General features: G+C 42.0%; 1 protein-coding gene across 1 annotated transcript in view; it reads right to left on the bottom strand.

Annotated features, from left to right (window-relative positions):
• LOC138177336 (ligand of Numb protein X 2-like) overlaps positions 1–26,318 on the bottom strand; it is an 80,669-nt gene that overhangs the window by 22,268 nt on the left and 32,083 nt on the right. The window contains exon 2 of the mRNA XM_069108483.1: positions 8,526–8,965. Coding sequence (XP_068964584.1) covers positions 8,526–8,917 — 392 coding nt within the window. The 5' untranslated portion in view covers positions 8,918–8,965. The remainder of the gene's footprint in view (positions 1–8,525; positions 8,966–26,318) is intronic.

Here is a 26,318-nt window from a genome sequence, read left to right as displayed (position 1 = left end):
ACCTTCTATGATGTTAGCCACTGATTCTGGTCTATGACTCAGCCCTGCAAAGACTTAGAAACTCAACTTCTCTTGGAAACTTGGCCTGGAAGCAAGGGTATCTGGGACTCGGCCTTGCTTCTCTAGGGACCATTCTGATACATGCCACTCAGTCTCAGCAAATGCCTATTAAACTTCTATCACCTTCAAGGTACTGTACTAGGCTAGCCACTACTTGCCAAATAAAGAGTAAAGTGTATGTTTTCATAGCATTCAAGATTCTCTGTGATTGGCTTACTCAGTCAGTCAAAATGAACATTTATTAAGCACCTACCATGTACCAGCGCTAAGCTCTGGGATATAAAGGCAAAGACAGACTCTGCTTTCAAGGAGACAATGTGTAAATAAATCTATCCAAAGCAAGCTATATATGGCATAAATAGGAAATAATTAACCAAGGCTGGGGTGGGGAACCTGCAACCTTGAGGTCACATGTGACCCTCTAGGTCCTCAAGTACAGCCCTTTGACTGAATCCAAACTTCACAGACGAATCCCTTTAATAAAAGATTTTGTTCTGGTAAACTTGAATTCAGTCAGAAGGCCACATCTGAGGACCTGGAAGGCCACATGTGGCCTTGAGGCCACGGGTTCCCCACTCCTAAACCAAGGAAAGGTTCTAGAATTAAGAGGGCTTGAGAAAAGCTTCTTGTAGAAGGTAGGATCCGCTTCCATTGGCTTTACATTCTGGTCAAAATGAATGCCTTTCTGATACTCAAATATATGCCATACTCTCTTACCTCAGTGCCTTTGACCAGTTTGATTTTTTTGCCTGGAATGCCCTCCCTCTCCTTTTCACCACAATTAAAATATCCCCTCCTCTAGGAAATCATACCATATCTCCTAGGATTGGTGCCAACCCTACATGGTACTTCCGCATTTCTGCGTCCTGTATTTCTAGGCACTTGTGACATATTATTTGGTATTAGAGTTACCTGTGTTGGTATCATTATTTCTCTGTTTGGCTATAGGCTCCAGAGATAATTTCTCTCTGGACCTCCTCCACTGCCCAGTGTGGTACCCTTCAAATCTCCACTTTATCAATGGCAGTGGTGTTTTTTAAAAATGAATTTGTTTTCAATGGAAAGATAGTGGTCGAACACTTAGTAGGTACCTCTTAGGGACTGGCCTGTGCTTTGGGTAGTTGCATCCTCAAGTGTTCCCAAGGAGGTCAGAAAGTAAGTACCATTTCCCCGAACAGCTCCTTTCAGGGATTGGGGTGGGGGGAAGCAACAGGGAAAGTTATCTCCTGACTAACTTTGAGCTTCTTCTCTAAATGAGTCAACGTTTACAGCCACCCAAGCTGTCCTCAGGAGCTGAATGTACAAGCAGTTCGCTTCCCATCTCCCCAAGGGGCCCATCCTGATTCCGGGCTCCTCGTGGGCAGCCTGAGCAGCTGGGGGCTCAGGCACTTCTTATAATAATAAATGTCTTGGATGTGACTGGAAAAATACACCCGCCATTCCCCTGGGACAGGCAGAGTTCTCTGTTGAGGACAAAATGAACTCAGAGCCTTTCCATCAGCTAAAGGAGGGGGAGAGGCGGGGGGCAGCAAAGAATACAGCATCTACCATGGGATGGGAGTGCCAAGGTAGCATTCATTCCTCTAATCAGCTAAGGGAGTGATTCAAGGCAGTGTGGTATGGTGGAAGGTGCCCTGAATTTGGAGGTAGAGGGCACGGGTCTGAGCTGAAACTTCAGTGTCCTCATCCATAAAATGAGGCTAATACTTTACTTCCCTCACAAGGTTGTTGTGATGAAAGGACTTCAACATTTTTAACTGATAAAGAAATGGGAGCTGAGATGTTGATGATGATGATCGTGGTGGTGGTTACTATAGTCAAGTTAACAAGAAATAATTGCTTACTGTGTGCCAGTCACTGTGCTAAGTATGGGGAAAATACAGTCCTTGGTCTTGAGCTCACAGCCTAATGGGGAAGGACAATATGCCAACAACAGCTTTATATTGTCAACAAAATAGAGATGGGAGAAATTAGAGCTAATAAGCCAAGGGACAGTACTAACATCGAGGAAAACTAGGGAAGGCTTCTTGGATAAATGGCATTGTTTTCTCTTTTCATTTATTTATTTATTTTTTAATTTAAGGAATTTCGTCCTGTCCTAGGGATGGCTACCATCAGACACACAAATATATAGATTTTTAATATATATTATATATGTGTGTATATACACACGCATGTATACAAATTTATATTACATATTATATATTTATTATTATGTATTTATATATTATGTATACTATATATATATATCTATTTATAGGTATATATATTATTCATATATATTATAGGCACATATATGTGAGTGTATGCATATATAGGTGTGTGTATGTGTGTGCATGTATATATAAGATATACATACACTACATACTTCTGTTTGTCACTTCTTCCTCTGGATGCAGAGAGTATCTTTATATGTCCTTTATATTTAATTTGGGTATTTATAATAGTCATTTGTAAATGATTATTATAATTTAGAGTAGGTGGAATTTTAGTTGGGTCTTGAAGGAAGCCAGAGAGACTGAGAGGCCTACGTAAGGAAGGAGAGAGTTCTTTGCATGACCAATAGCCAGTGAAGAAGCACAAGGGATGGGGTGTTGTCTATAAGGAGCTGCAAGCAGGTGGGTGTCACGGAATCACCCAGTATATGTAGGGAGTAAAGGGTCAAAAGAATGTAAAGGTTACTGAGGGACCAAAGCCAAAGGGAGGAATTTATATTTGATCCCAGAGGGGCCAGGGGGCCACCATAGTCTATTGGATAGGAGAATGATACTTGATGAAGGTCATTCTGACAGGTGAACAGAGGCCTGAGACAGGGAAATTAAGCAGAAATTAATAAGAAATTAAATATGTCAGTCCAGGTTTGAGGAGATGAAGGCCTGTACCAGGATGCTGGTGGTGTCAGAGAAGGGTAGGGGGAGTATCTGGAAGACATTATGAAGTTGGAATAACAGGCAATCATGAGAGATGGATGGATATAGGGGAGTGAGAGTGAAAGGTGAGTATGTGAGGTGAGGAGAGCTGAGGCCAGCTGGGTTGTGAACCAGGGAATTGGGAGAACACTGATACCCTCAAGAGTAATAAGGAAGTCATGAAGAGGGCAGAGTTTGGGGAGAAAGGCTGAGTTTTGTTGGGCATGTTGATCTTCAGATGTCTATGAGGCATCCAGCTTGAGATGCTCAAAAAGCAATTGGAGATGTGAGACTAAAGGTCAGGAGAGAGGTTAGGGCTAGACTAGGGATGGGGAACCTGTGGTCTCTAGGCCACATGTGACCCTCTAGGTCCTCAAGGGTGGCCCTTGTCCTGAATCCCAACTTGATGGAACAAATACCCTCTAGGTCCTCAAGAGTGGCTTTTTGACTGAATCCAAACTGGATAGTGGGTCAATTAACGGGAATCACCTTGCCATAATGAGGGCCCAGTTGAGACTATGTAACATAAATTTGTAGTGGATCTAACTTAGCACGGTTTTGTTCTTTTCTCTAGCTTCATTCAGCCACATATGAGTAGGAACAAAGGCGATGGATGGTGGAGGCAATCCAAGGCTGAGGGACAAGGGACCTGAGAAAAGAGGACAATGTCGAGTTTACTAAGAGGTAAATGTGGGGAAGAGAGCATAGTCAGTGCCCAGGAAAGACCTGAAGGGTGGAAGGACTGGAGGTGACAGTGAAGATGAAGAATGGGATTTGGGGGTTGCAAGGCAGAGGGAGAGGTGGAATGACAAAATATTGAATTTTAGAGTTTATGTCCATATATCCAGAGTTTATGAATGTGGAGGTGGAGAATTTGGGGAAGATGAAAGAATCAAGGGTATGACTGTCTCTTTGTGTAGCTGTGGAAGAGTAGGTTGGTTGGTTCATTCTTGAAGAGGAACAAGATGACATCACCATGGGTGTTTGAGAAAGAGTTAATATATATGTTAAAGTCCCCTAGTATGAGAGCAGGAGTTATGAAGGAAAAAACTATGAAGAGAGGAAGGAAAGAGAGTGACCTAGAGGTTGGTAGCCAAAAGCCATCAGGATTTTGATTGGGTGATAAATTTGGATTAAATGAACATCAAAAGGAAAAGAGGTTTCTGAAGGATGGTGGTCAAAGGACAGCCTGAATGTGGCATTTAGGAGCAAGGAGGATTTTGAATCCCCCACCATGACCAGTCAGTTGAGTGTATGAGCAAAAAAAGTATAGCTAGGACTGGGAAGAATGGCCAGGAAAGCTGGGTCATTAGGAAGGAGTCAGGTCTCAGTGAGAGCTAGAAGGAAGAAGGAAGAGGAAAGGAAAAGATTTAATATGAAAGCAAACTTGCTCCTTTGTAGAGCGGTGGCATCTCTGGGTGAAAGGGTATGGACATTTTAGACATAGTTTTAAAAATACAATTCCAAAATGCTTCCTGGGACCTTTGGATCAATGCACAGGTTCACCAACAGAGTGCACATTAGCATGCCTGTCTTCCTATAGTCCCTCTGACATCAAGCATTTCCTTCTTTTGTGCTTTTCCTACTTTGATTTTTAAAAAATGAAGTATTTTTACTTAAAAATTGATTCTCCTCCCCTGCAACTAATGAACCCCCCACCCACCAGCCCTTGCAACAAATCTGCATAGTCCAACAATCTCTTTATTTCTTCCATAGTGTCATGGTTTCTCCAATTTATTGGTTCTCTCTGGATTTTTCTGGCCCTGTCCCCTCACTTGTGCCTTCCTAATTTTCTGTGTACCTCATGACGGCAGAGCTCCTGAGTGCTAAATTAGAAAATCCTCCTCCATTTCATGTTCATGTTATTGCATTTGTTGCATCGATCTCATTCTTCCTTTCTCCCCTTTTGGCCTGTGCTTCAGTATCAGAACTATTAATTCAGGAAGGGAGTAGAGTTGAGTGACGGCAGTGTCCTGTGGTGCTGAATTGAAATTCTCATCACCCTGAGTCATGAAGCTCGGTCCTACCTGCTGCCCTGGGCATGATTGTTAAATACTTGCGGTGGGTTTTGGCCAGGCCCTGCTGTCACCCCCACTGAGCCACGGTCTCTGAGGGCAGCGGGCATGGCAAGAATCTAACTAGGTGAGAACAGGAAAAAACAAGTTTGTAAAATAGAACAAGTAGGCGGCAGGAAAGGAACAAAAAACAGGGTTGTAAAAAGTAAAGTCTTGAGTTTCAGAGACTTTGTCTTGACTGTTGCTTAAAGTGGCCCCTCTGGCATCTAGCATCCTGGGATAAGAGCTGTGGAAAGGAGAGGGGCCCTTGGACTGGGCCCAGGAGATTCCCCCCTGCCCTGCCATGCATTGGCTGCTGCCAGAGCCAGACCCAGAGAAGCTAGGGGAGAGAGCCTATCCTCTGCTTGGGTCCCATCTTGCACCATTGTAACCCAAGCCTGTGTCTGCTCACAAGTTAAGGGCCCTCTCCTTTTTATTATATCCCCCTTGCTTTTTCCAAGTCAGTCATTCATGCTATGCAGATACCTGGCCTTTGTACAGCTTCCAAAGTTACCCAGAGCCCAACTCTTCAGGACAGGTCATCCAGTTTGGGGATCTATGTGCTTCCCTCAACCTGGTTTCTGGATGCCCTTGGGTACTCCTGCATCTCGTTTTGTGTCTAGGGAGGCAAAATCCTTCCCCAGGGAAGGTGGTATACTAAAGTGCAGATTCCCCCCAGACAAAATGAATTGTCTTACCAGACACACGTATATGGCAATGTTATCTTTCCCCTTGCAGAGTTAGACACTCCCACCCCATTCACTCCATCCTGGTACTTCCTTTTTATTTTTAAAAATTCTCTTCTCCCACAACTCATACGTACTCTTGCTGAGATACTAAAGAAATGACTATCCCTTCTCTGTTCAGCCATGTATCAGGTGCTTATATCTCTAGCTCCCTTTATTTCTGATATCTTCTCTTCTCATTTGGGCAACCTCCCAGGGTACTCTTTGCCCACAGAGGGTACCAATTCACTTATAGGGCATAAGAGAACCATAGATTTACAGCTGGAAGGCACTTCAGAAACCACTTATCCCAGGACTGGGGAACCTGTGGTCTGGAGGCCACATGTGGCCCTCTATGTCCTCAAGGGTGGCCCTTTGACCAAATCCAGACTTCACAGAACAAATCAGTTTAGATTCAGTCAAAGGTCTGCCCTCGAGGACCTAGAGGGCCACATGTGGTCTTGAGGCTGCAGGCTCCCCACTCCTGATCTAATCTAAATTCATTATTTTACAGATAGAGAAACTGAGGCCCAGAGAGGTTAAGGAACTTACCTAAGGTCACACAGGCAGAATGTGGAAGAACTATGATTCAAGTCCAAGCCCTCTGACTCCAAATCCAGTGTCCCTTCCACCAAACCGCATCCTCCCCTTCTTTCTAGCCAATTTTGGACTCACCACACTTTCCAACTTCACTTCAACAACCTTTCCCTTCCTCCTGGTAGCTAGGCAGAATCATTCTCTGCTACCTCTTATGGGGTGAAGAGGGGTTCTCAAGGCTGAGTTACTGCTGTGGGGGGGATGAGGCTGGTAACCTCCCTCTGGAGCCTAAACCCAGCATGTAGAGTGGGTTGGAGAGTCAGTGGGAACTTGAGAAGAGTCCAAGGAATATGTTTAATATGATTTTATATATATATATATATATGTATATATGTGTATGTGTGTATATATATGTAGCCTATATCAGATTGCAGCTGTCTTGGGGAGGGGGAGAAAATTTAGAACTCAAAATCTTATAGAAGTGAATGTTGGAAGCTAAAAATAAATAAATATATTAAAAAAAGGCCCTAAGAAACTCCAGAAAGGGTTGAAAGAGAAAGTATACTTTTAAAGTAGGAATTAGCAATATATTAAATGGGTTGTTTCTGTCTTGTTACCTTATAGCATCGGCTTTAGTTATTATGTATTCGATACATATTTCCTTCCTCTGATATTTTGGTGTGGGACAGGTTTGCATATTACATCTGCTCTACTTTGCTGACCGTGGGATTTCTGCTCCCGAATTTGCTAATGTCCCCCTCCTTCCAAAAAAGCATCATTGCCAAGTAACTCTTGGAGCTTACTAGCTCTGGTCTTCACAATCCAGCGTGAATATCAGTCTGCCCTTGCTGGATGGGAAGCAATAAAAAGACCCCTTACTTCTGCTTTTCTTTTTACCTCACAAGGATCCATTTCGTAGGGTAGATTATGTGAGATAACGGATGGAAAAATACTTGGAGAAGTTTAAGAACATTGTATATAGATAAATAAACAAATAAAAGTAAATAAAATAAAAAATAAATGAAGAAGTTGTGAAGTGTCTTTCACAGGGAGGAGTGAGGAAAACCTGGCAGTTTTGACCCTCAGAGCCTCAGAGGGAAGTTTCACACCTGTCAGGTTGGCTCTCCACTGTATATACCTTGAAGAATTATGGAGATGACCCATCTTGATTCTGTAGGACTATTGATGAAATATATTCCCCTTTTCTTGAGAGAGTGGCAATAGTGACTATGGGTGTGGCCTACTTTAGAGCATGAATTGGTTTGTTTAGCTTCACTAATTCTGTTTGAGAGAAGGAGGGGTGTTCAATCTAGACAGGAGGTTACTGGATAGTAACAGTGGAATAAAAGCAAATTTAAACATGTATCAATAACACATCACCCCTCTGTCTCTCCATTCTCCCAACCATGTAGGTGTGGTGGTGTTTTGTAGGAAATTAACACTCAGGATGTACACTGATCCCCTTGGGTGTTGGGTTCTTTGGTGGTGACCTGCCCACCCCACCCTGATTTTTATTGTTGCTTCTTTGCTGTCCTTCTGTCCAGCCAACCTGCTATTACTGGTACTCTTATCTGGCTTCTCCTTAGTAGGTCAGCCAATCAATATTTATTAACTGTCTTCTATGTTCCAGGAATGTACCAAATGCTGGAGTTGTGAAGAAAGCAAAGAGACAATCACTGCTCTCAAAGAGCTTACCTTTAGTGACCTTAGTCACTAAACACCTTAGGCGCCCTTGTCTGGGTACCTCTCCAAATAGTGGACACTTTCTGCCCCTGCTCTCTATCTCCTTCCATGTTTATTCTACTTAGAATAGCCTCCTAGCTCCACTAAATCATGCATTTCCTCACCAGGCATCAGAAGACTTAAGCTGTAAGAGGCCTCTGTAACCTAGTCCAACCCCTTCACTTTATAGGATAAAACAGTAGTGCCGGTCTTGCTATCAAAATCTGGCCTCAGTCTCTGTGTGCCTCAGTTTTCTTGACTGCAAAATGGGAATAACAATAGCATTTCCCTCACAGGGTTGTGGGGATCAAATGAGATCATGCCTGGTACACACTAAGTGCCTAATAAATGTATGTTTCCTTCCTTCCTGCCAGAGAGGAAAAATAACTCACCCAAGGTCTCATAGGTTAAGGAAGTCTGCAGATAGCCAGAATTCAAACCCAGGGTCTTGGACTCTACCCACACTCGCTATTCATTCCCCTGGGCCACACTAGTGCATTGCTAAGCCCTTCCCTTACCTATTCTGGAGGTGACCCTCCAGCTCACACCTCTGCATGGTGAGCAGACAATCAGGAGGAAAAGGACAGAAGACGATAAGCTTGTCCAGCAGGTTCCTCACCAACAAGGTTGACTTGCGGCAGCTGAGGAATGTCAGGGGTTCCCGGTCCATGGGGCAGAAATCAGAATCCTGCAGGAAGCTTTGGAGGCAGAGATAGCAATAGGTGTGGCCACATGGAGTGTCCACAGGCTGCAGCAGTGGCTGCAGACAGATATTGCACATCAGCTCATCGTCCACCTCATCCTGGAAGTTGTAGAGGTGGTTGTCCAAGGCTTGATGCAGCTGCCCACAGCTGGGGCACAGCTCACCATCTGCTCTGGGAGGTGTGTTGTTCAGAGTGGAGAAAGCCATTCTCAGCACCTGGTTCTGGAGGGCTAGGGGATGGGACACACATTCACCCTGTGAAGAGAGCAAAGAGCTGAAGTGAGATCAGGTGCCAAATCAATGAGCATTTAGTAAGCACCTACTGTATACTGAGCAAGGAGCTACAAAGAAAGGCAGTCAGTCCTTGGCCTCAAGGAGTACCCAGTCTAATGGGGGAGACAGCATATAAACAACTACAATATATCCAGACCAGACAGATACAGGATAAATGGGGGCAATCTGAAAGGGAAGGCATGTAGATTAAGGAGGCCTGGGAAAGGTTTCAGGAAGAAGGTGGGACTTTAGCTGACAATGAAGATTACCCCACAGGAAGATCCCAGCCTGATCGCCTTAAAAATGGAATATTATTGGGGTGGCACAGTGAATAGAGCACCGGCCCTGGAGCCAGGAGAACCTGAGTTCAAATCCAGACTCAGACACTTAACACAAAAAACTAGCTGTGTGACCTTGGGCAAGTCACTTAACCCCAATTGTCCTCCAAAAAGCAAAAAAAAGGAATATTATTGCTTATTAAGAAATTACAAATATGAATCATTCCAAGAAGTTTAGAAAGGCTTGCATGAAGTAATATAGGAAGGAAATGTAGTAATATAGGCAGCTAGGTGGCGCGACAGTGGATAGAATGCCAGGCCTGGTATCAGGAAGACCTGAGTTGAAATGTGGCCACAGACACTTATTAGCTGTGTGATCCTAGATAAGCTACTTCACCCTGTTTGCCTCAGTTTCCCATAAAAAGGATGTGGAGAAGGACACTCCAGTATCTTTACCAGGAAAACCCAAATGGGGTCATGGAGACTCAGCTATGACTACAGTGACTCAACAACAACAGTAATGTGCCAGGCACTGTGCTAAGGGTTTTATAACCATGGGAGACAATTAAGGAAACTGAGGCGGTCAGAAGTTAAGTGACTTGCCCAGGGTCACCCAGCTAGTAATTATCTGAGAGAGACCAAATTTAAACTCACGTCTTACCAACTCCAGGCCCAGTGCTCTGTGCCCTATGGCTCCACCTACTGGCCTAGTAGAGTGAAATAAGCAAGATCAGGAGAACAATGTACCCAATGATCACAGTAACACAAAGGAAAACCACACTACTCAACATCAGAGCTCCAGTGAATGTCATTGGCCAATCTTGATTCCTGCCTCTCTTTTCTTGATAGGGAAGATGGTGGAGTGAGGTGTACACTGTTGAACATAGTCAATATATCAGTTGTTTTTGCTTAACTGCACTTTGTTACAAGGGAAGGATCTATTGAGAAATGATAATAATGTTAAGAAAGTTATCAACATACTTTTTTTTTGTAAGGAAAAGCACCAGTCTAAGTGGACCTGAGTTTTGCTATGTACTATCTGGGTGATCAAAGACAAATTATTTCACTGCTTTGAACCTCAGTTTCCACATCTGTAAAATGGGAATAACAAAACTTGCACTTCCACCCTTGAAGAATTGTTGTCAGGAGAGTGTTTTTTGCATTCTACAAATCAATACCAGTCATTATTATGCTTACTTACCCATTTAAATCAACAAGGTTTGATTAAGTAAGGCACTGAAGATAGAAAGATGAGAAGCAGGAAGTTCTTGCCCTCAAGGATCTTATATCCCACAGTACAGAAACAGGTAAATATAGGTCATTTAAGAAGAGAGAAAGTATAACCTGGCGGATGAAGGAAGACATTAGTGATAAAGTGAAACGGGAACTGAGCCCAGAAGAAAGGAAAGTATTTTGAAATTCAGTTTGATTCAGTATTTATCAGTCTGCTACTGTGTGTCAGCCACTGTGCAAAACACTAGGCTTACAAGACAAAAACAAAAGTCTCAGCTCTCAAGGAGATTACATTCTAGTGGAGGGAGACAAATCAATCCAAAATATAGCCAAAGAAATGTTGGTGGCATCTTGGGATGGCATTAACAATTGGAGGCAAGCAGGGAAGGCTACACATAGAAAGTGAAACTTGAGCTAAGCTTGGATGGGATTTAAGGGCTCTAAAAGGCAAAGACAGAGAAGGTGGGTATTCCAGGCATGTGCAAAAGCATGGCAGTGGGAGATGGGTCAAAAATTTAGTAAGTAATCCAGTTTGGTGGGAACACTTACTTTGTGAAAGGAGTTGAGAATGGAAAGGTAGGTTGTTACTAAAAGACCAAGACTCTCTCAGGTCAAATACAATGGAAAATAATCAGTTTCAAATTGTTGAAGTTAGAGCATACATCCTTCTTTTCTGTTAACAACTCACAAACTATCAAAAGGCAAAGTGGCTTATATGGTCAGACACAGTCATTCTCTTAGGTATTTTTTATTGGCAAGTACTGGTTTGGGGTGTGGAGGTGGGTGCCTGTTGGGAACTAATTGATGTGTCCAAAGAAAAAAGATCAATAAAAAAAGAAAACAGAAAATCTGCCCTACCCACTCAGTCTCTAAAGAAAAGTTTATGGTTTCTTCAAGGCCCAGATTAATTGTTATATGGGAAATTTCCATACCTATTCCATCTCATACATCAGTCAATGTGGATTGTCTATGCCTTTGTCTGTGTCTGTGTCTATGTCTATTAGTCTGTCTCCTCTGACTTTCTAGAGCCTTTAGACACTGCACATAAAATTTACCTCAATAATTCACTTCCCTAGGAATTCTCATGTGTAGATGCTGTCTTAGAAAATAAATGTGCCTTTTGGTATTTCCTACAGCAGAGGCAAGCACAGTAGGCATGCAGATCAAGAATGGCAGATTGATATGTCATAGCTATAATATCAAGAGTTGGAAAGGAACACTTTCTTACCCACACATTTTATGGAAGAGAAAATGAGGTCATGAGAGGGGAAGAAACTTGCCCAAGGGCACATAGCCAATAAGTATTAACTCCATTGCAATCTGATTGATGGGTGGAACAAATTGGGACTCCAGATAAGTTGTACTTTCTGCCAAGACCAGGCAGTGAGTCAGCTGTGCCAGTGGACTAGATCCGAGGTCACTTAACAGTCAACAATTTAACAAAAACAAATTCAAGAAGCATTGATTAAGTACTGATTCTATGTCAGACACTGTGCTAGGCACTAAGGATTCAAAGGCAAATGACATATAAGTTATATCCTGGGGCTTTTCCATGAGCCTGGAGGCTACTGGAGATTCTGTTCCTCAAGGACTTGCCATCTGGCATCAACCCAAACTAAGGAGTGGGAAATAGGGGAAGGTACAATTCTAGTCAATGGGGATTTCTTGACCCACACAGGTTTTTCTTCTCTTCTTTTCAGCACATGAGTTGGGTTGGCCTACCCCTAGGCCTTAATAAATCAATCTCTAGGCCCTATTGCCCATACCTGCCCTTTCTCAAGTCCCAAAGGGGCCCAGTTGCCACAGTGACTATGGGAGAAGGTCTGGAATATTTTGCCACCAGTGAGAGGATTAATCAAAGGCACAGAGATTATTCCTGGCAGACCATGAAACCCCCAAGGGAGGAAGATCAGCTAGTTTTCCCAGGGCAGATTCTGAGATTGGTCCTGTATTAGGTCAGACAAAGAGGGATATGGTAGGCTGGACCAGATGAACCTATTGTTATTTGAGGTGGAAGCTCCACTCCTCCATACAAGAATGGCATCTCTTTCTTCAGGGGCCACAGATGGCTTTGGGGACTGAGTTCCTTTATGATGCCAAGAGGTGGGTGAGTGGGATATTCTTATCATTCACACATTAACAGAGAGGAGGCAACACAGCATTGGAGATGGACAGGAGACCAGGCAAAGCGTCTGCCTTTTGTTGTTATCAACAAGTCTCTGATCCTCAGTTTCTCTAATTTAGAAAACAGGGATAATACCTGTATGTTTTTATTCACTGGTTAATTGCTTACAATGCAAGAATTTTTGTAGTAATTAAATACTATAGAAATATCTATGATTATTCTTTGTAAAAAAGTGTATAATCCTTAGAAGACTAAATCACTGTTGGTGGTTCTCTACTTGCCACCCCACCCCCAATTATCCTTACAGTCTTCCTTTCTAATCTGGCCCCTGCCCTAAGACTCTGGTGCTTCAATGTGCATGTTGATGTTTCTGTAAATATCCTGGCCTCTCAGTTCATCAACCTCGTCAACTCCCATGACCATGTAAATAAAGTCTGCAGTCAGTAACTTGGCTATTTACTTAAGCTGAGGACATTATCTAAAGTGTCTATCTAAACTTATCTAAAGGTGACCCAAAGTTCACGAGTTAAAAGGTTTCTCTATTTATTGAAAAAAATCATATTTGTTAAGCTGAGGTGGATACTCAGATCTCCCCAATTAATTAATGACAAAGAGGTTGCAATTTCTGTAGTCAACAGAGAAATATGCAACGACCACCTTGGATTACCTCAGAACTCAAGATGATGAGAATGAATATCATAATGAGTCAAACAGCAGACTGAGAGATGACCATGTCATATAGAATACAAAACACTAAAGCATACCACACCCTGGATGTCACCATCCCCCATACACTTTCATGATCAAACGTCCCAAAATTCCTCTATCCTACAATAACATCCTATCATTCCACTTCTCCATATGTATCACTTTTCCTAACCTTATTCCTCATCCTCATCTTGACCTCCAGTTCCTCCATTCAATGCTCCTCTAGGCTCTGCTCTGGCTTCACTTTTCTACCTTCCCAATTGACCTTACAGTTAACCAAGTGTTATGGGAAAGGGAATCTGAGGATCTTCCCTGCCCCTAGGCTCTTTAATAGGCTTAGGTGACTCTGAGAACTTTCCTTCATTTGAAAATATACTCTGACCCCTAATAGGCTGAATGTGGTCACATGGAGCCTGTGGCAGGAGGCTTGGCTTTCAGGAATGCCTACACCTTGGTGCTGTGTGATTGGGCAGTGGGTCATGAGGGCTGTGACATTCTCTGACCCAGGAGAAGGCTATATATACCCTGATGTGAGGCTTTGCTTTGGGACTCACTTTGAGAAGAGTTGTGTGATTTGACTAGACGAGACTCCGGGCAGTTGTTGAGCCCCCTGGCTTTGAAAACCTAGATGTTGGTGCTTCCCTCTCTGGTAACTGTGACTAGGTATGGATGTAATGGTCAGACAGCTGGAAGCCTGTCTGCTGATCTGTTTCTCTGTCTTGAAACTTCTGCTTGTAACTTATTTGTATTCTCTGAAGTTCAGGGTGCTGACCTTTCTCCCCTGAACTAGGTAAATGGCATATGTTTGATTAAAGCAAGATTGTTAACCCATTTTGAGTTGCTTTCCTTTAGAAAAGCAGATCTCAGAACCTGTGTTGGCAGCCACGCTGGGTATTCTAGGGTGTTTGCTGCTACACTAAGTATATTACCTAATCTAAACTAGGTCTTTACTAAAGCAAGGGGATCCTTTTACTCTGCCCTAATTGACTCTAAATGTCCTCTCCTTTCCTCGAAACTCCAATACTTCTCCCTCATTCTCAGCAGAAAACTTCATTGATATATATGGAGAAAATAGAGACCATTCTCAGGAGCTCCCTCTTCTAATCTACTGTACATCTCCAAACCCCTTGACATCATTCTTCATTATATCTTTCTTCCTTCTAGTGTCTGACGAAGTGATGGCAAAGAGATCTTAACACTCTACTTGTACTCTTCATTCCACCCCTTCTTCTCTTCTCCAGCAGATTGCAACCACAATCATACCCACTCTCTGCGATTTTCAGTCTTTTTCTGTCTTCTGGTTCATTCTCTGCTGCCTACAATGTCTCTCCCATCCTCAAAAAATCTTCACTAAACCCAATTGTCCTACAAGTTATCCTCTTGTATCTCTTCTCCTATCAACAGCCAAATCCCTAGAAAAAACTGTCTGTATCCCTTGCCTCCACTTCCTCTCCTCTCACTCCTTAGACCCTTGAAATCTGATTTCCAGGTTCATCAGTCAAATGAAGCTGTTTTTCCCCAAAGTTATCAGTAATTTCTGAAAGGTCTTTTCTTCATCCTCATCCTTCTTGACCTCTCTGAAGCACTGAATTGTTGACCATCATCTCCTTGTGACCACCCTGGGGTCACTGTCTGGGTTTTTGTTATATTGCTGTCTCCTAGTTTTTTCTCTTACCTAAGTGCTCATTTTTACTCTCCTTCGTTAGATCATCTAGGTCCCATCCTTTAAATATGGGTGCTTCTCAAGGCTCTGTACTGGACCCTCTACTCTTCTCTCTCTGCATCCTCTCTTTTAGTGATCTGACCAATCAGCTCCCATGAGTTCAATTCTCATCTTTATGGAGATGATTCCCAGATCTAGATGTGCAAGCCAAGTCTCTCTCATGAGTTCCAATTCTGAATCACTAAATGTCTGTTTGACATTTCTTTTTAAAATTAAATCAAATTAAATTTTTTTCTTTTCTTTTTTTTTCCTTTTGACATTTCAAGGTGGATGTCCCATAGGTATCACAAATTCACCATGTCTAAAGGAAAACTTCATTATAACTTCCTTCAAACCCTTCTCTCTTCCAAATTTTCCAATTTCTATTGAGGATACTGCCATGCCGGAAAAGAGTAAACAAACATGGAGGGAGGGGTAAGGGGATTGGCCATAAATGAACCTTCATCTCTTAATCTGAAAAAAGACAGAAGAGGGTTTCATGTGCACTTGCAAACAGTTTGGATCAGAAATGAGTCAAATTAGTTTCAAGCAAAACAAACTTTCTAGTCTTGAAGCGGGGATTAAAAAGGGAGAGGGGGAGAAGGAAAAGCACAGAATCAAATGAGTGACATAGAAGGATTGCCTTATAGCACTGAGGGCTGAGTTAAGACTAGATTATATAATATCAATTTGTAGTTTCAAGACTTCCTCCAGCTCTATTTAGTAGCATATGAATTGGAATGAGGAAAGCAGATGGTGAAAGGAGCCAGGCTGCGGGGTTTAACATGCCACAATCTGTGACAGGTTAAAGGCAAGAGACTCCAGGGTAGAAGGTAGTACAGAACTGAGCTGGTTCACCAAGGAGGTGGCGATAGGGAAGAGATAATAGTATAAGCAGTGCAGGGGAAATGGCCTAGGAAAGAACTGAGTGGGAGGGATTATATGTGTATGTATTGTTTCCCCTCATAGAAGGTACAATCCTTGAGTGTGTCTTGTTTGGGTCCGTTTCCCCTGCAGTGTGTTATACTGGATAGAGAACTAACCTCAAAGTCAGGAAGCCCTGAGTTCAAGTCCAGCCTCTGCCATATACTGGCTGTGTGACCCTGGCCAAGTCACTTAACATCTTAGTGTTCCAAGCACTTCTCTAAGACCAGGAGTTGAAGAGTAGGTGCTAATCAGGATCAACTCATACATATGATTTAAAAAATCCCCAATGTCTAGTGCATGGTTGGGTGTTGTCTTCCACTCCCTAAGAGGATCAAAACGACATCACTATACTAGGTCAAGGTATGGTGTGTTTTAACTGTGGCTGATCAGACCAACATGAGCTTGGAAAGCTCTACCAAAGGTTGGGCTCAGTACATATGAACATTGGGAGTAGAGATGTCTCTGAATTTGTGCATCTTACATTTCTTTTAAGCTACTTCAATTTTGCTTTACTCATAGAGCACGGCACCTTCTTTGATGTGAGCATGCTATGCTAGACAGTCTTGTGCCCATATCGCCCATGTCTCCCAACTGTTTCCAAAGTTCTTCAAAGAGATCTTGAGAGTGCCTTTGAATCACTTCTTCTGACCTCTGTGTGGGCACTTGCCTTGTGTGAGTTCTCTGTAAAATAATCTTTTTAGGCAAATATTGCATGATCTCTGCAGTAGAGTCTGAATGCTTGGCAGTTCAGCTCAAGAAAGGACCTCAGTCTCTGGTACCTTAACCTGCCAGGTGATCTTCAGAATATTCCTAAGATAATTCAAATGGAAGTGATTCAGTTTCCTGGCCTGGAGCTGGTAGATTGTTCAGGCTTCACAGGCATACAACAATGAGGTCAGCACAATGGCTCTGTAGACCTTCAGTTTGGTAGTCAGTCTAATACCTCTTCTCTCCCATACTTTCCTTCAGAGCCTCCCAAACACTGAACTAGTTTTGGCAATGAGTGTGTCAACCTCATCATCATCTATGTGGACATCCCTGGAAAGTATACTACCAAGGTAAGTAAACTTATGCACAGCATTCAGAATTTCTCCATTTACTGTAACTGATGGGTATATTAACACCAATGAACAATTAGGCAAAATTAGCACAAGAAACAGAAAATCGATCCATACTTTGTTGTATCTTGTGCACAATCATCCGTGAACAAAAAATCATGCATCATCTCCCTTCACTTTATTATTATTATTTTTTGTAAGGCAATTGGGGTCAAGTGACCCTTTGACCCAGCAATACCATTATTATGTCTGTATTCCAAAGAGATCAAAAAAGGGAAAAGTACTTATTTGCACAAAAATATTTATAGAAACTCTTTTTGTGGTAGCAGAGAATTGGAAATTGAGGGGATGCTCATCAAATGAGTAGTGGTTGTGGAAGTTGTGATGGAGTACTATTGTACTATAAAAACATGACAATTGGGATGGTTTCAAGAAAAAACTTGGAACATTTAAATGAACTGATGGAAAGTAAAATGAGCAGAACCAGGAGAACGTCATACATAGTAACAGTAATACCGTATGAGGATCAGCTATGAATGATGTAGTTCTTCTCAGCAATACAATGATCTAAGACAATTCCAAAGGATTTAGGATGAAAAATTCTCTCTTCCTCCAGAGAAAGAACTGATGGTATCTGAATGCTTATTCAGCATACTTGCTTTAACTTTCTTTATTATTCTCTATTTCGTCAGTCTGCATTTTCTTTTGTAACATGGCTAATATGGAAATATGTTTTGTGTAACTGCAAAAATATAATCTATATAAAATTACTTGCCTTCTCAAGCAGGGGGGAGAGCAGGGAGGGAAAGAAAGAATTTTAAGCTCAAAATTTTAAAAAAATGAATGTTAAAAATTTTTGTTTGACATGTAATTGAGAAAAATAAAATAAAAATAAATGAAAAATAAAAATTAAATGGAAAAGAAAAAGAATCAGCTTAGCTCACATTCCTTCTCTTAAGTGAAGCTGTTTCCCATCCCCCTGCCCCAATTACTAGTCCTTCCTCTCCCAGACTGACTCTTCAAATTACTCTATATTTACTTTGTATATACAGGTACCCCAAATGTCTTAGTATGTTTTTAAGCTGCTAAAGCTTCAAAAGCCTAGAACCATACTAACACTTTTGAAGTATTTGGTATTTTGTTGATGCTTATATGTGTACCCTGATAATAGAAACTCTTTGAGGACAGAGACTAATAGTGCATTCTTATCTTTGGGTCCTAATAGCCTGGCACGACGTCTACCATATAGTAGACCCTTAAGAACTGTTGATGAATTGATAGATTGAGTCAAACTTATTGACCCAATTGGGTCAATGGAACACAACTTAGAACAGTGAGTGTCAGGGCTGGGAAGGGGTCTCAGAACAGAGAATGTCAGAGATGGGATATACTTAAAACCACAGAATATTAGAGCTAAGAGAGTCCTCTGAACCTAGAGATTATCTAATAATATGGGTGGAAAATAACTTCAAACTTTGGAAAATCACCTCATTCTTCAGGGATGAACACCCAGTCGATATTCATAAGAAGGGATGAGTCTGGGAAAAGTCTAGCAAGCTGGCATGTTGGGACATGGGAACTATTTGCACCAAGTAATTCAGCCAGCGAGCAGATGTTCTGAAGTGTTCAGGTCGAAATTTACTGAACACTGACTGGTTGTACAAGCACCTGGCCCATCCTTTCCCCTTCTTTCTTTGATATCCATGTGATGACAGCCTTTTCAAGCAGGGGTATCCCCAATCCCCTCAGGAAATGGGAGGCAATGATGAGAAGTGACTTGCCTTAGACAGGGGCTGTCATGTCTGGAAATCCTGGTTTCTCTTCTTAAGCTCTGGTTAGGGGGCCCTGCATTCCATCAAGCCACACCACAAACTTGTCAACAATGCAGTGCTTTGTAATCATAACATTTCTGAACCGAAAGTATCCTGATCCTCTGAAAGGCCAACTAGTCTCATCCATATCACACTGGATGTCTTCTATGGTACCTTGGACAAATAGTGCCTGGGGTAGAAGACCTCTCTTGAGGTAGACCCTTCCTAGCAGGTGCCTTCCCAAAGTGGCCCATTCCCCTTTGGCCCATTCCCCAATGGTCAGGAAATCAAGCTCATTGCAACTTTTGCCCACTGCTCCTAGTTTCGAACAAGTCTACCTCCTCTTAGTCAAGATCATTGTTCAAATACTGGAATAGAGATTATATCACCCTCTCCCCCAATCTTTTTTTTTTTCTGATCCAGGTTAAACATTGCAGATCCTTCACCAATCAGCATATGGCATGGCCACTGTGCCATTTCCTCCTATCCTGGATGAGAGTGTTTGGATGACTACCATCTTGTCATTTTGCCCTTCAGAGATAAGGAAACCAAAGTTCAGACTTTGTGACTTGTGTGACTTGCCTAGACTTGCCTAGGGTCAACCAGTGAGCAAATGACAAATGTTCAACTTGAATTTACTAGGCAAAAATTAGGATTCTTGGAAAGAATCAATAACCAATAGAATTTATTAATACTACAGGTCAAACACATGAGATGCAGTCTCACCTCTAATAGGTATGTTACTGTTACAGTAAACTCTTTATGCTTACAAGGTTCAGAAAAGGTGTGTGTTTGCATTGGTAGAGGGACTTTCCTCATCCAGGAGTTTCCTAGATCTCTGAAATTACAGACTTAGTACCTATCCCTACACTTATGTGACAGGTACTATGCTAAGCACTGGTCATTGAAAAACAAAACTGAGAGAGCCCCTGCCCTCAAGAACCTGACATTCCTACGAATGTAAAAAGAAACGGAGTGCCATGGTGCCAGAGTTGGGGGAAAGTTGAATGTCAACTTCCTTGCCAGGAAGTAAGATAGTTAATCGATATAGACTCTAGGCCTCTTTATACCTTTCCATTCTTCTTATACCCACACCTCCTCCCCCCCCACCAAACACTCTGCAGTCCAGTAACAGTGACCTTGCTGTTCCTTGATCAAGATATTCCATCTCCCAATTCCAAGCATTTTCACTGATTATCTCCCAAGTCTTAAATATTTTTTACATAAACGGAGACTTAAATAATTGCAGAAGTATTAATTGTTATAAAATGATATACTTCCTAAATTAATTTGCTTATTCAGTGTCATGTCATTTAAACTACCAAAAGGTTACTTTATAAGATATATAAAGAGCTAATTCAAATTTACAAGAATGAGAGCCATTCCCAGATATACAGTTGATCAGAGGATATGAACATGCAGGTTTCAAAGGAAGAAATCCAAGCTATCAATAGCCAGCATTCTAAAAGAACATAAGAAAAAAAACTATTAATTAGAGAAATTAAGGCAACTTTGAAGAAACTCCTCATTCCCATCAAATTGGCAAGGATGATTAAAAAGTAAAATGACAAATGGAGGGTTACAGGGAAACAGGTATATTAACGCACTGTTGGTGAAGTTGTGAATTGCTCCAGTCATTCTGGAAAACAATCTGGAACTCTGCCCCTAAAGTTATTCTATGCATGCCCTTTGACTCAGTGACACCACTACTAGGCCTATACACCAAAGATGCCAAAGAAAGAGGAAAAGGAGGACCCAAATTTACAGAAAGTCATATTTTTTGTTATCACAAAGAAATAGAAACTAAAATAATGCCCATAAATCTGGGGAATGGCTAAATATATTATGGTACATGGATGTAATGGAATATTGAGTCATAGAAAGTCATGAAATGGATGGTTTCAGAGAAGCCCAGGAAGATTTTTATGAATTGATGCAGTGAAGTGAACAGAAGCAGGAGAACAATTTGTACAAAAATAACAACATTATAAAGACAAAACAACTTTGAAAGATTGAAAATTTCTGATTAATATAGTAACCAACCATGATTTGAGGGGGCCAATGAGGGAACATGCTACTACCTACTGAGAGAAATGATCAACCCAAGTTGTAGAATGAGACATATGCTTTCAGATATGACCAATGTAGTCATTCTTTTGCTTGACTATGTATATCAGTAACAAGAGGTTTATTGGTCTGTCTTTTTTTTCCCTGATGGGAGGTGGCAGTGGGGGGAGAGATTTTAAAAAGAAAAGAAAGAAAAGAGGGTCATTGAAGCATCTTTTTAAAAAATGCACAGAAGAGAATAGAAGGGCCAGATAGAACTATAGATAAGTAGCTCAGTTTTGGAAGTTACATGTAGAATTGATAATGTTAACATTTATTATCTTTAAAAGAAAAGCAAGCTGTACATAGCAGATCACCACAGTTTCATATCATCTTTGTTTTCTGTTTTGCTATGTATATAGAAATGTCCATTTTGCTTGATGTTTGTTGAGTTCAGAGTAGAAAAAAATGAAGAAGTTGGACTAGTTCTACCAGTTTCAAGGGCCCTCTGAGCTTTCAATCTATGATTCAATGACCTTGGCTCAAACGCCAACCCTTGTTTCATTCCTAGTCCTAGCAATTGCTATTCTTGCCCTTGAGAAGCATTTTAGCCACTCTTGGCCTCAGTTCCCTCACCTGTAAAATAGGAGAGGGTGACTAGACTAAGGCTCTTTCTGGCTTTAAATTTATGATCCTATTAATCCTGGGACTTTCTAGTATCAGAAAGGTCTGTGCACAGATGCACACACACAGACTCCATCTGGAGGGGATGAAGTCCCTCAGTCACAAAAGTTAAGGGGCAAGTAGAAATGGGCTACAGAGAAGAGAGTCAAGCGTATTCTAACTGCAGTAAGCTTGTTCAGGTGTAACATGACTTGCTTGGCCTTGGAGGCCTCAAATGCCACTTGTAGCTCTGACATTCTATGTCTAAAGCCACTAGTAGATCACTGAAGTCAGGACGACCTGAAGCAAAGATGCTTCGATGACCCTCCTTTCTTTCTTGGCAAAAACGAAGTCTCAGATACTTTCCAGCCTGGTGTGAGCCTGGACAAGTCACCTTATCTCTGTGTGCCTCATGTAAAATGGGTATGATAATAACATCTACCTCCAGGGTTGTTGTGAAGATCAAATGAGGCAATATTTGGAAAGTTCTTAGCACAGTGCCTGGCACATAGTAGGTGCTTCATTAAGTCTTCCTTCCTTTCTTCTTTCTTTTCTTTTTTCCTTCCTTCCTTCCTCCTCCCTTTCTCTTCCTTTCTCCCTTTCTCTTCCTTTCTCCCTTTCTCTTCCTTCCTTCCTTCCTTCCTTCCTTCCTTCCTTCCTTCCTTCCTTCCTTCCTTCCTTCCTTCCTTCCTTCCTTCCTTCCTTCCTGTACTGACATTAGCTAAGTCAGTGCTCTAAGTTGAACAGAAAGTGGAATGCCTATGGGTTATTCAGCTGAATGATCATATCTAGACAAATTACTGGATGGGAGGGCACTGGTGCTGTTATTAATATGTGACAATTGGTGAGTTTGACCAAATGGGTACTTTTGGTCTATGGGCAAAATAGTCTGGAACCTTCAAATTAGGCTCCAGTGAAAAATGCAGAGGTTTCCAAAAAGTTTTCCCTGGATTCAGAAATCTCAGCACTAAAATAGAGGACTCTTTCTCATAGGATTTAGAGAGGTAAGGACTTAGAGGTTATCTAAATTCAGTACCCTCATTTTACTGAGGAAGAAACAGAGAATTCTCAGGTCTGCTGTAAAGCTCTAACACCATCTTTCCAGAGAAATGAGGATAATGGCATTCTGGTTGTCTTGATGAACAAATTGATACAGAGTAATAATGCCTTGGTACCTGGAAATTTTAAAAAGATCCCCAGGACGGTCTCCAATGTGTGAGATGGATTCAATATGGTGGATTTACAGGAGGGCAAGGACAGGAATGCCTTGAGATCTCACTGTTGAAAGGAAGTGTCAGTCCAGTAAGATTACAGATCAATCAAAACAGTGACAATAATCAAGTTTATCTTATTTAAAGGAGAAAAAACAAATTTTGAGTGTAACTAAGACATATTTATCCTACTCAAAAATTGGTCAAGGATATTAACATGTTGATTATTTATATGTCACTGATTTCTGAGTGGTGGTGTTGGGTGGGAAGGGTGAGGGGTTGGAGATCAAAGATTTCTGGAATCACACCTGCTCTATTTCTTTGATGTTATCAAAAGCAAGCCATAAGTCAATTTGTAAATTGATTGTAAAGAGATCATCCTCTCTTGGAGAGTTTGTTTATGTGGTATTGAGCTGGGGAGTGAATGTCCAGCTCTTAGTGGAGAGTTATTCTCTTGTTTTTTTTTCTTTTACAGTATATAACTATTGAAAAATTTATTACAAATGTGTCCATGGGCAAAATACTCCTGACATACATGGTAACTGTGGAGGAAGCAAGCTGAAAAGATGCCCCCCGGAAGTTCAGTTTCTTAAATTAATTTCTTCAGACACGAGGGAGATTAGCTAAGGCAAGAGAGACCAAAGGGATCATTTATGTTGGTCATGTCTTTGAAGCTGTCAGGAGAGAAAGATAATGCCTTAAGACCTAGGAATTCCAATCACCCCTACCCATATGGGTAGGTTCCAATTCTAGAAAAGGAGGCAGAAAGACACAGGCTATGTGGTAGATCTGGGACCAGAGGACCTGTGTTCAAATGCCAATGTCTGCTTGCTTGTTATAGTTTTGAACAAATCACTGAACCTTTCTGGAGCTGTTTAGATGAAAGTGAGGTTCATTATTTTCATTCTTCCATATATGAATACTTTTCATTTCATGCACCCCTATAATGTGAAACAGAGAATTCCCTCTTTATTCTTCCTTGCCTCCCTGGTATAGTCTCATATCTCTTCCATTTCTATCTTCTCCTAAGACCATAAAGATAGGACAAAACCACCTGTAGGACCTCTGTCTTTCTTAGTTACCTTTCCTTTGACCCGGATTCTGAGGGAACATTTGTTCTCCCCATAATGTGACGTAAAAAAAATATCATTCTCACACAGTCTTCTTTCCACTGACTGTGCACCTTTCTATTGTTCTCAATATTCCTTTGTTTCCATTTCAATTCTGGTCATTTAATAAGGAATGCTTGGAAATTCTCTATTTTATTAAGTATTACCTTTTCCCTGTGCCATTATACTCAGTTTTGCTGGATAGGTTAAGCCTTTCTCATTCACGTTTTGGAATATGTATTCCAGGTTCTCTTCTCATTTATACTAACATCTGCCTAGTCTTGTTCAAACCTGAGAGCATCCCCCTGATACTTGAAATGTTTCTTTTTTGGATTCTTTGACCTGGAATTTCTAGATTTTTGCTATGATGTTGCCAGGAATTTTCATTTTAGGGTTTCTTTCAAGGATAACTGGTACAGTATTTCTATTTTCACTTTGTCCTCTGTTTTTAATAGGTCTGGGAAGTTTTCATTTATGATTTCTTGAAATAGGGTATCCAAGTGATTTGTCCAAGGCTATATAGCTGCTAAGTGTGACAGGATTTGGACCCAGGCCTTCCTTACTCCCACCTATTCCTCTATCACTATGCCATATCAGACCTGGAAGGGACCTTAGAACACAATGTCAGAGATGTGAGAGACCTTAAGATGTAGAATTTCAGAGCATAGAGTGAATTTAGAATTAAGAATGTCAGATGGGGCGGCTAGGTGGTGCAGTGAGTTGAGCACCAGCCCTAGAGCCAAGAGGACCTGAGTTTGGATCCAGCCTCAGACACTTAATACACACACACACACACACACACACACACAAACTAGCCGTGTGACCTTGGGCAAGTTAATTAACCCCAATTGCCCTCCAAAAATAAAAAAAAAAACAAGAATGGCAGAGCTAGAAGGACCTTAAAACAATCTCAGAGTCAGAAAGAACCTTAGAATGGAGAATTTCTGAGCTGGAGAGAAGTTTAGAACATAAAATGGAGGACCTGGGAGGGATCTTAGGACATATAATATCAGAAATAGGATGGGCTTATATATATAATGTCAGAGGTGGGAGGGAATTTTAGAACAGAGAAGATTAGAGCTTGAATGTGTCTTAGAACAGAGAATATAAGAGCTACAAAGGATCTGAGAACAGAGAGTATATGGGCTTGGAGGAACAGAAGAGAACTCTGGGGTCCTTAGTACAGACAGTACCAGAGCTGGTTAGGACCCTAGAACCCAGAATGGTAGAGCTGGCAGGAACCTTTACAGGGAAGGGGCTTATTCTAGGAAATGCAAAGAGCCAGTAACAGAGAGGGGCCTTGGTCCACTTCTCAGCTATATTCAGGGTTTGGTAGAGATGGCAGAGTCCTTGTTTCACAGAGGGGCAAGCTGAGGCCCAGGGAGGGAGAGAGACTTGCCTGAGGTTGCACAGCAAGTATGTGGTTGAGCTGGAAGTCCCGAATCCCAAAGGAGTGTTTTTCTCTCTACCTCATGCTGTCTTCATGGCTGTCCTCAGGGTGAACTCAGAGAATAATGAGAGGCTTGGGCTATGACTGATTTCCAGAACACACAGTCATAATCAAATGCAAACATCAAAGACAGACATCAAGGGCCTTTGATTATCCCCCCTTTGGGCCGGGATGTGCTCCACACTGAGGAAATGGAGTGCTCAATTGCAGGGGTATTTACTGGCAATAAAAACAAGAGGCGTCCCATGGAACAAAATGAAAGGCAAGCAGGAGAAGCTGAAGCCACACCAGTTTCTAGGAAGCCTTCCACTCAGTAACCTCTTTCATGTTCACCTGTCCCAGCTTGGATGCCTTGTTGTTGGGTCCTTGGAGAGCCCACGACAGGAAGACTGAGGCCAAGTCTGGGGGTAGGGGGCTGGTGGAGGGGGGAAGCAAGGCTCAGCCCCACAAAGTTGGCCAGAGGGCAATGGATGGTTGGGGGGGGGGGGTGGATCCAGTAGCCTGTGACTCTCAGCTCCCAACAACTAGAGGATTGGGGTGGATTAAGTGCCCACAGCAGGGAATCATCAACACCTGAAGTGGACCAGCCTCTTGCCCTCAACACTGGAGCCTAGAATGAGAGGGGCCATTCCCAAGCATTTCATCCAACTCCCTCCTTCCCCTCCTGGGAAAATGGGGCCTCGAGAACCTTGGCCAAGGTCACCTGGGTGGCCAGTGGCAGACTCAAATCCAAACCTGAGCTTTTGGCTCTTTCCATTGGCCACCACGAACCAGAAATATCTTGAAGCTGGTTTCAAAGGCATGCAATGAATGGGTCTGCCTATTCCCCAGCATTATTTTCATACCCACATTTACAAAGAATGTTTTCATAGACCCTCTGAGTGGGAAGGGCTCTCAGAGTCCAGGCAGTTCAATCCATACCTGAACAGGAACCTCTTTGACAGCATCCTGGGCAAGTGGTCATCCAGGCACTGTTTGCAAAGCTCCACTGCCTGAGTCAGCCCATTCCACTCT

This window comes from Petaurus breviceps, unplaced genomic scaffold (genome assembly GCF_028583685.1).
Source record: "Petaurus breviceps papuanus isolate PSGF00001 unplaced genomic scaffold, PetGlider_PUasm1.0 90386, whole genome shotgun sequence".
NCBI classification, from domain to species: Eukaryota; Metazoa; Chordata; class Mammalia; order Diprotodontia; family Petauridae; genus Petaurus; species Petaurus breviceps.
This window is presented reverse-complemented; position numbering and strand designations above follow the sequence as displayed.